The sequence below is a fragment of the Myzus persicae genome, unplaced genomic scaffold (genome assembly GCF_001856785.1).
Source record: "Myzus persicae strain clone G006 unplaced genomic scaffold, MPER_G0061.0, whole genome shotgun sequence".
Lineage (NCBI taxonomy): Eukaryota > Metazoa > Arthropoda > Insecta > Hemiptera > Aphididae > Myzus > Myzus persicae.
In genome coordinates this window covers 459-12,013 of record NW_019100990.1, presented here as the reverse complement: position 1 = coordinate 12,013, position 11,555 = coordinate 459, and the positions used below count along the sequence as shown (strand labels likewise).

General features: G+C 30.2%; 1 protein-coding gene across 2 annotated transcripts; it reads right to left on the bottom strand.

The window, feature by feature from the left end:
* Positions 1-5,902: 5,902 nt before the first annotated feature.
* LOC111027154 (gamma-aminobutyric acid receptor subunit beta-like) lies at positions 5,903-11,184 on the bottom strand. Of its 2 annotated transcripts, none has more exons than XM_022305381.1 (3): positions 10,334-11,184; positions 7,488-7,879; positions 5,903-6,514 (listed from the first exon to the last, which is right to left on the bottom strand). In XM_022305381.1, the coding sequence occupies exons 1-3, from the start codon at positions 10,572-10,574 to the stop codon at positions 6,215-6,217; spliced, it is 933 nt and encodes a 310-aa protein (XP_022161073.1). In that variant the 5' UTR covers positions 10,575-11,184; the 3' UTR covers positions 5,903-6,214. The 2 variants fall into 2 exon arrangements, with proteins under 2 accessions (XP_022161073.1, XP_022161074.1); XM_022305382.1 differs by having other exon boundaries at positions 5,903-6,511; positions 10,334-11,181.
* Between the last annotated feature and the right edge of the window lie 371 nt (positions 11,185-11,555).

Sequence of the window (11,555 nt, the reverse complement as noted above, 5' to 3'; positions counted from 1 at the left end):
CTATGCATAGTGGTCTAATTAACGGTGGTTATTTTTTAATCAACATACAACCACAGACTATATGAGACTATTTTCATATAGTCTATGGTTCAGTCAATTAGACTTTTCCTAAATAATATAGATTTTGTTATTACTTTTCTTTTTGTTGTGGATCAGTTATAATATTGTCGGATCACATTGAATATTATTTTAAATAAAACACATTATCACAATGCATTTTTTTTAAATACAAAAACAATATAAAAATTAAAAATTATATAATTTAAAACACTGAGGTATATCGGTGCTCATATTTATTGTTGGCAGGCCAAAGAAGGTGTTGTAAAAAAAGTTGGTGCAAATGAACACCCTGCATCCCACCATAAAAATTACGCCCTTGCCACCAGGAATCTGCGAGGCATTTACAATTATAGCACCCTACGTTTCAGAGGTCTAGTTGTGCCTATGAATGTAAATAATGTAGCGGAAAGCCGGCACAATCGTTTCAATGCGTTAATAAAACTACATACCAAACTATTTTAATTTTGTATCGCCAAACGTGAGTTCACGTCTTTATGCGTTACACACAACCCAAAAATTTCTTTCACATGAAGCAGATGAAATCGGAATAAGTACAACTATAAAAGTTTAAAACTTGAAATTAATTTTAATTTTTACTATGTCCAATATAAATATTTTATTTAATCAATATTATGAAGAGTTAACTATAATCATCTGTGAGCTAGGTGCAAACGCCCTCCCTCATAATATTTTCTACAAATATCTATGTACTCTTGTTTAGTATTTAATTTTCTTAACTTTTGAGCTGGGGAAACTTGGTAGAAATCCATCCAAGTCCAAGATCAAGTCTCTCCATCCCCTCTATTTGCGTCAATAGCTGTGGGTTTTATGGCACCGGCTCTAGGATCCATACAGCTGATACCCTTTCTCATAGCACATCTACGATTTGTGGCTTTATGGATATAATATTGATAACATATTATAATCATTGTAGTCATTGTAGGGTAAAAGGAACAGCGACGACAACGACGCAAAGAAAAACACTTGCTCGCTCGTGGCAGCGTTTTGGTTCGCTTCACTTTATTTATTGAGCTCAGTGAGATTTAGTAGACTATAATTTATCGTACACTGCAGATATACATATTATTATATGTAATTATATAGTACTTAAACGTATATATTATATTATTATACATTTATATTTTATATTATGTATAACTTAAAATAATATTACCGACACGTAAACAATATAAACAAAAATAATAATATACATAATATAATACTATATACGTGTACACATATAAACACATGCATACAATAATATGCTTTCAATAAATATGTGTAAGCGTATAAGTACATGTATGTCGTTTTACATAATATATTATATATATATATATATTTATTAAGTTTGCTAACACAAAGAACGGAAGCACCCAAATAGATAATAATAATAATAATAATTAGTACCTTATAGTGTTTTTGTTTCTCATCGACACAATTTTTTTTCACTAGGGTTAAACGTAATATTATAATTTTAATAAAATATTACGTTTCGTCTAACAGCGAATACAAACGGGTGGTAAACAAGTAAAAACAAGGTAATAATAATATAAATAATAATAATTAATAATAATATAATATAATAAACATTAATAATTTTAATCGGAATGAAACACAAAAACATCTCGTGACAATAAACTACACTTACAAACTTAAAATTATAACAATATTTTTTCTTATAGATTCACATTAACCTAATACAAGATTTAGAATATCCGATGGTAGTTATTTGTACATTTTAAAACAACTACCGTTTATCGTTTAATTAATTTGTATTATAATATTATTATTGTTATTTTTATACGTTATTAATTCTAAGGAAGTCAAATTTTTTTTTTACGTCAAGACGTAAATATATAATATATACGACGCACGTACAAACGTATAAATTATGCTTATTACACATTCTAACATGCGGCATTGTTTTGATATTTTATTAATTTTTAATTTTTAATATCGTTAAAATGTGCGAATCACAATTATTAGTTGAAAGTGCTTTTAAAAAGTGTACGTAAAATAAATCAAATCGCATAGGCCTATAGCGGTTATAGTAATAATAATAATAAATAATAACAATGTTATAGTGATGTCGTCTATGGAGTTAGAATAATATACCTACCTACATTATAGCGTATACAAACAATGTTATTTTAATATAATAGGTATACTAAATGATTCGCCACTGTTATGTCCTTTACGATTATAAATATGTACTTCAACCGTTTTCATGTTTTATCGTTATTGTTTGAATAGTTTTGAATGTTTTTAAATAGGTTAAATTTATAGGAAACGGACGTGGAGTTGCATATGCGATACATTTTCGTGACAACAGAAAATCGAGGCTTCAATGACGGTATCGTACACATAATATGATATATATCGCACGGCGTGGAGTCAATCATAGGCACAACTAAAGGGCTGCAACGTGTCTTTAGCACCACAAAAAATCCAAGCCATAATTTTTAATTTTTACATACATATTCAATATTAATAAGTGTAGTGATCGATTATTCAAATTCATTATTTTTTGTTAAGAAATATTTTATTACTTCGTCGTATATAACGCTTTGATAATAACAATAATTACAACAGTTTACATTTTTAACGACTATATGTTTGTGAGAATATCATACAAAAATATGTAGATTTCTTAAATAATTAAATTAATGTTTAGAAGAGCATGATGGGATGAGAATTAATTGATTTTTTGAGTATTAGTCGGTTGTTGACAATTTTAAGACCCCCTGAAATGTTGGTTCAGTTGCGCCTATGGAGTCAATATTACATAATTTGTGACGTAACTATGCAAATGGTGGGGGGAGGCTGAGGTCACTGTAGCCCTCTCAGAAATTTCAGAAGCATTTTAAAATGGTCTGTGTTGTTTGAACGTATTGTGTGAGACGTATCTATAAAATATTAACTATGAAGGTTGCTGCAAAATGTTATATACCCTTGGAATCAGCATACCAAAACACACCATATACGGAATCCTAAGAGTCACCCCCCTCCAAAAAAAAAAGAAAGAAGAAAAACCATGGCTATGACAATATACTCGTATATATTGCCTGGACTTCTGGGCCAGGTCTTGTGATGCGTTATTGGCACGCGACGATATCACTGAAAGTGTTGTACAAAAAAAATAATTCCGTCCTAATATTATACGTCATATTGATTACGTCTAAAAAACTTCGATTTGTATTTTTAATACAACCGTATTAGAATATAATATTGATCAATTGAATAACAACATAATAATATATTATTGTTATCATTATTATTTTGTAATATTATATAATAATGTTTTTGTTTGTTTTTTTTTTGTTCACGCGCATTGAATAATCGAATTATATAATAATAATATAATATAATATACATAGTTTTGTCGTTTATAAAAATAATTTCAAGAAATCAAAACCGTGTTCATTTTAACAGGCTGAAATGAAAATCGCAATAACATGAAACGATAATAATAATAATAAAAATAATATTACATTAATAATAATAATTGAATTTGATTACTGTCAAAAGTTTGTTTAATTTTTTTCTTGATAATATTATAATCTACCATATACATACATGTATTGTAATATTGCATAGTATTATAATATTATAATCGATGAGACTCGTGCTATAAAATCGAATGAGCTATATTATATTGTATTTGTTGACAATGCAATCGACTTCGAAACACGTAGACTATGTTATTTTATATAATTTATGTGTAGTATCATCACGTTTATGTTATACAATAATATAATATAATACATTTTGAATATTTAATTTTATATTTACACGTCATACTGTAAAAGTGGCGTTAAATTAGTTTTGTAATATTTAATATTTTACAAGTTTATTTTCGATTTTTATATTTTCTGTTTCCAGTTGAAAACACTATAAATGGTTAAATTTATAATTGTTTTCATTTCTATCGTATTCAAATAAAATTCATTGTAATGTTCTACACTTTACAATGACAATAATATTAATAATAAGTGACCGAAATGAATATTTTTTTTTAAACAAGATGACGCGCGTGTTTTGTGTCAAGTTCGACTTTTATCCATTTCTGTGTTGGTAATTTAATAATAATATTACCTGTATAATGTACCTACCTAAATTATATACAGCTAGTAGCGTGGATTTAGAACCTTTTTGAAGCGGTCGGTGGAACGTGTTTTAAAAACAATTAAGTACATATTTTCAAGCTCCAATCGAAATTTGGAATGTTTATAATAATATCGTAGTAATTTGAATCCGTACAAACTACAAACTAACATTTTAAAATAAACAAATACGCATTTTTATAACAACATACAATTCTTATTTACATAAATAAGAATGTTATTCATTTATTGTTTTTTGAATTTACACAAAGCAATGGAAGCATATAATTTTAAGGACTTAAAAATGTAAGGCATATAGGGCGTAAACTCGGGTGGAATCGTAAACCAATTCAAATAGTAATTGGAAAGAGGGGGTGAGAAATGACATCTCTCTCACATAATACAAGACATATCGTAAATACGCCACCGAATAAACACACAGATAAATATATTATAAACCAGCCATAACCGTTTCGTGAAGGAATAGAAAATTATGATAATAATTATTGTAATTGTAAGTAGGTGTTAGTGTTACTAATCGAAATCGGAAATAAAAACAACGATTGAGCACTGCAGTGTATAATTATATATATTAAATCACGTCGCTACGAAAATATAATATAAATATAATATAACTTCAATAAATATATTATCGACTTGCGAAAAACGAACTGAATACTTGACGCGACAACAGCTATTACCATCGAAGTCGTAATAATAATATTGATACTATTTAAAATTTTAATTCGAGAGACTATCCGTATCCGCTGCTTATCGTCCAAATCACTCGATAATAATTTCGCTTAAAAAAGAAATGTCGGTTGGCCGTTGTAAAATATCGTAATACAATTATAAATATTAATATTATCACGACAATCATGGTAGAATGGTTAGGTTAGACGGGAATAAATTGTAATCAGTTGTAGTACCTATAAAGATAATAATGATACATGTATTCGTTTTACTATAGTTTTACACGGCAAAAAAGTTTTTTTATTTTAAAGACGATACGCATTTGGAAGATGGATTTCGAAGTATCTTCTGAGACGATATTTTTGTTTTTAGATATTTATTTCGGTTATAGGTTATTAAGAAACGGATTTCGTTGAGTTGAGTTTATGCTATATAGTGTATAGTCGGAGCGATAAAATAGAGTGTTGATCACGCGAAAGACCCTGCAGATATAATAAATTAATAAAGAAGAAAATTGTGTATGGACCTAAGTTTGAAGTTATCATCAGGGAACATATTATTTGTATGCTTTTACATCAATTTATTGGTTGGTCAGAAAAAAAATTAGCTGGTTATTGTTGTTGAATACCAAAATGTGTTTCCGGCTGAATAATATTGTACGTTACATGGGAAACTATTCCTACATAGGAATCGTCTGGTAATATCCACTTTTAAATTTGGATGTGGTGCATAATTTAGATTTTTCTGAAACAATGTACCTACCTACTAAAATTTTAATGTTATAATTTTTTTACATTTAAGAAAATAACAAACATAATGTTTGATTTTCAGACTCAATACAAGTAAAACTTAAAGCTGCTTTCCAAGGAAATATTAATAATTATAATAATTAGTGCATTTTTTTTAATATTAGACATTAGACATTTATAATTTTTATTTTAAAGATCACATTTTTATTAGTAGATATTTTAGGTAAAAACCTAGGTATTCAAAAAGTTAGATATTAAAATTTGATATTAAACTTTAGTATTAAAATATCATATTACTACATTAGAATTTTCTTTTTTCTTAGAGCATATTTTTGGGCATAATTTGTTAATTTTTAGGGCATATCATCATAAATATTATTTAGTTGGTTTTTAGGTCATATAATTCTCTGCCCTAATATTCCCTTAATAATAATAATATTATAATCGTACAATTACTATAATAATAATAATAATTTAATATACTCGGGATGCAGTATTTTTCGTAGTTGAGCTCTTATACTAAACCTAGATAAAAATGTTATATTTTATTGTAGTATATTATATTATCGGGTCATCGTCGTCGCTGCGACACAAAGTCAGCGAATAGGTCTACTTGTCCGCCTGGAGCAATACCAGGTCATCGGCCACCACGTCACTGATGTGCAGGTAGATGATCCAGTACATGAGGTTGAAGCAAACGAAGCACACCGGGAACACGATTCTCGAGTACTTGTCGATGTCGCTGGGCGTGATGCCGTACAGCTTGTTGATGTCCTTGCTCGGGTGCATGACGTGCTGCGGCGGTAATGGGGTGATGTTGCAGTCGTCGTCCCCGCGGCCATTGATGGTGTTCTCCAGCGATCCGCCCTTGAGGTAGTTCTTTGGATCGTGGGCCTTGAATCGCACCTCCTGGAACAAACGGGAATCACTTACAAGGGGCACTGCAACTTATGTTTTGATTGGCGATCTATTATATTCACTCATAAGTCATTGAGCAATTAAACTGTGAAGAAATGTTTACTATAGCTTTATAATAATCACGTGTTTCCTCTAAATTTAATTGAATACACAAAATAATCACGAAAGGAGTTTATACATATTTTTAACAAGTATTGGTCGATCTTACTTTTTCACTCTATCTAAGATTACATTAGGTTTATTAAGTGCTATTAAAAGATCCATTATGGATCTAAAATTTATATTATACACCGATGATTTCGAAGAATCTATAATTGTAAACCTCGAGATAAATATTCACCGTATGTTTTGGAGTGTTTTTTTTTGTAAAAAGGTGCATCATCTGTGTTCAATTTTAAGTACATAAACAAGATGCAGAAAATATTTTAAATGCATCATTAATTGTTTATATGAATAGCCTCATACGAAGAAAGAAGTATGACAACTGAAATCATAGCACAATACTAATTATAGTCTACTAGACACATTCTTAATTTTCTATTTTAAAGCAGTTAGTGTATTTGACCGGAGCATATTAATCTCAAAATAGAAGGTCATTAAGTTTAATCAATATATCTTATTGAACACATACAATTCTCAAGCATAATATAACCATACTTATCATAGTGTTAACCAATTAGTTATATTAGAAAAATAATAGCTTTGAAATATAATAATTATTAAATTTGTAATAAAACATATTACTTGCACTGTGTTGAAGTAAATTTAAATAGTGAAAGGAAATTTGATATTTTTATCTTCTTTTATCTTATACATTTTTTTTACTCGCTGCATCAATCTATTTAGATTTTTAACCTTCAGACAAATCTTGTCTGAGGTATAAAATATTAATATATATAGTGGCAGGCATAACGAGAACATAGATTATTCTGATCAAAAAATCACTTATTACAACGATACTCACAGTTTGTCTGTGCGAGTGGTCCATGTCTCCAGAAAGGATTTGGCTCGGCAAGGTGCCACCGTGACCACCGTGGCCACTGTGACTGTGCCGGTGGCTGTCGTATCCACCATGGCCCGCCATTGTCCCATGGGAAGGTGGCAAGCCGTGGCCCGACAAGCCATGAGACACCGTATTGTGGCCGGAAAGGGTATTGTGGCCGGAAAGAGTGTTGTGACCGGACAGAGTATTGTGACCGGACATGTTGCCGTGACCTGAGCGCTGCTGTTGATGCGAGTGCCCGTGACCGAGTGTGTCGTGGCCACCCTTCTTCTGTTCGGCGATCTTCTGTATGGCCAGAAAACGATTTTTCCTCATCTGTATCCTCTTTGCCATGTACCCGACGGTGGCGTACTCTGTCCGAAACGAATACAGATACCCGGTATTAGGAAGTATTAAGTATAATGTAATGTAGGTGTCATAATATAGTAGTAAGTATTATACGGTATACTATGTAGCCCGGCATAAGTGCGTCTACAGGCCTACATACGAAGCAAATCGTAATTGTTTGTATCCTTCTATCCCAGGCACACTAGATATCTAATGGATCCAAAATTAGTTTATTTTTAGCACTGGTTTTTTGGAACACAAAGAGTAATTCAAATATAATATCGAGTATTAAAATGTTTGTAAACAGTCATAAAAAATTATCGTTGTATATCATTTCTGCCAGTAGGTTATTTCTCGGGAGTCAAAAACAAAAATTATTTGATTCAACCGTGAGCAATTTAAATGATAATAAAGTCTATCGAGATCAAATCTATATGACCAATTTAGGTCATTTATATTACGACAAACTATAAAATGCAACCCAAATGTTACCTAGTACGCTGCATACAACCATAGTGGTTGCCGGTTGGAGCCTATTAAATATTGAACCTATGAAAACATTTCATTCACTTTTTTTGCTGGTATTTTCGTTAGATTAAATTTATTGATTTATGACTACGGAAATCTTAGTATAAAATGTATGGGAGAAGCAAGTAAGTATCTGCAAAAAAATCTTGTTCATACTCGGCTTCAGTGCTTGATTCACAGTATCGTCTATGATAGCTGGTAATAATAATAATATAAGGGTGGAAATAATTTTAAAGCATTTTTAATAGTTGTGTGCTCTGTGAACAGAAAATGTGTTCAAGCGAGATTTTTTGATGACATTTCTATATTTCACTTTCGACAGTTTAACCGATAATAAGGTCTCGTATATCGTATGGTTAATGGTTCGGATAGGTAACAATCCGGTGAGGGAATGGACAGTAAGAATTTCCTTCGACCTGAATTCCTGACGTTTGTTTCAGTGGTAATCGGTAAAAATACCAAAAGAAAAAATAACCTTGGAAAAAATACCCGGTAAATACTATGGTGGAAATAATACCCCAAGGGGAAATAATATCCCGGGGGAAATAATACCCGGTGGAAAAAGTACCAGAGGAAATAATACCAGATGGAAAAAATATCTGTGGAAATAACATCGAAAAGAAAATATACCAAAAACAAAAATATATATACTTTTGGGCATGGGTTCTGTAAGTCAGTGTATTTAGTTCTGTAGTCTGTCGGCTTTTCTACATTTGATTTTTAAATAGGCAGTATGATAAGTAACAAAAATAAGTGTATACACAAGCATAGTTTATTGTATTATAATGATACATGAATAAAATGAATGATGATTGTTTAAAAAAAAAAATCAATACTATAAACAGGCAATGATTGTAATTTATAATAATAATAAAAAATAATATTAGTTGGTTAAAAAAAAATTCGTGGATTAAATTGCCCCGGCAGGACCACATTGACCGGACAATGTACACATTGCCCGTAAAATATTATAAAATATGTGTAATCATAACCTTCATGATCATAAACTTGGTATTTACTATGATTGTCCAACCTATCATATATCGATTATATTTTTTCTCTATTTGGGACTCTTTTATATCTTGATTGAAAAAAATGAGTCTAGAAGTCATGGTTGGTAGGTACTAAAATTGGCGGAACTAGTTTCTTTCAAAAATGAGGTACATCTTGTCTACCGTTTTCTCCCACTGATCACTATTCTCAACAAAAAATTTAGCACAGAATACTCTATATTTTATAACTTCGAGGGAAATCAATTAATCATAAATATGTTTTTATTAATAAGTAACCACAATGAAAATCTTACAAAAAATTGGTCAGAAACAAATAATGTGTATATAGCTCAAAAATATAATATTCATGGTAAAATAGAATGATACTTTTTATTTTCAACTATGATTCATTTTTAACTAGATTCATGTCTACATTGCTCCAAGTATTAAAGTTTTATATTAATCTTTAAATATTGAATTTGTTAAATTTTTTAATTGGTCTTTAAGCTTGGAAACGATGATATCAGCTTTTTGTGGAAAGGGATATCATATGAATATGATTTAATATTTGAAATAATATTATATTTTTACTTAAAATATATTATTATTTTTTTACTGTGGTTCTAAATTATTATGAAGCTTAATATTTTACTTTATTTTATCACAATGATTTTTAATTTCAGTTCATTTCTTATTTGATTTTTACCTTTTTATAGAATAATGTTCTTGACAGAAAATGATAAGTAGCTATTTAAATTAATAAGAGGGTGACAATTATTTCTTATTTTGATAGCGGAAGAAATAGTCTAGATTTGTTTTGTTTTGTTTTTTTTTTTCGAGGAAAATTAACAGTGTAACAGTACCTACCTATTTCATTTTTTAACGGGAATGACCATGGTCATTAAAACGATATTACTTATGAATGACAAAATAATAAAAATAAAATGTTTAAATACTTACCTAACAGTGAGGCGAACACCATGACGAAACACGTTCCCAGGTACACGTCGATGGATTTCACGTACGATATCTTCGGCAGCGCCGCGTTGGTGGATGACATGAGCGTGGTCATGGTCAGCACGGTGGTGACACCCAAATCCACTCTGGCCGGCGTGGCATTCCGGTTCAGCCAAAAGCTCACCCAGGATATGATGACGATCAGTCCGCTGGGTATGTAGATTTGGATCAGATAGTAGCCCATGGATCGCACGAATTGGATCTCGCAAGCCAGTCTCGAATAGTTACCTGTACAGCGTATAATCGATGTAATAGGTACGTTACACGTACGAATCGAACTCGGATGTAATGTAGAATGTTCTACGACTAGGGCTCGAAACCGTTTCAAATTTAATCGGTTTCGGTTCTGATAATGGGGAGGGGGGGGGGTCGTTGACTGTTAAACTATATTTTTTCTTTGTCGTTTAGGTTTGAAGAATGGTTTTTGAAATTGTTCTGCTTAGAATTGGTTTTTTAAAAACATTATTCCTGGTTACCAGTAAAATATCTATTGACCAGATTTGTATTATCTATTGATGGATTTATTGCCTTAAACTGTATAGTATAATATAATATTATATCATAGTAATTATTATTAACAAAACACATTATGTATACAATGATAAAATTGTAGACTGATTAGAATGCTTAGTGAGGTTATATTATTTAGTGATTAAACTGCTGTCTGCGGGTCAGACGAATACAGAATATTTTAAGTACCTAATAATGCAGACAAATACCTAAAATAACTACAGTTAAATGTATAGGCATTTTATAAATAATCTCCGTGGTAATTTCGTTAAAATAATAGTAATAACACAAATATAATAAATAAATAATTTTTTTGTAATTTCATCAGGATTTTTAATTTGTATTAATATATTCAAATATAGGTCATCTACTTTATTCGTATAAAACTAACTATTTTAACTAGAATTATTGTAAATAGTGTTATCAGTCAAAATAAAAAACACTTGGACAAACGGATATGACTGATATGAGATAAATTGTTAATAGGTTTTTGTTTCGAAAACTATTTTTTTAAACTCCTAGACTTTGTGAATTGTATTTTAAATTCTTAGATTTATGTAATAGATTTTTAATGTGGGATTTGAAGCTTTTAGTTCTGATTCCGGTTACTGTATTGAACACGGAAAACCAAGGTTTTTAACGGTTTCGAGCCCGG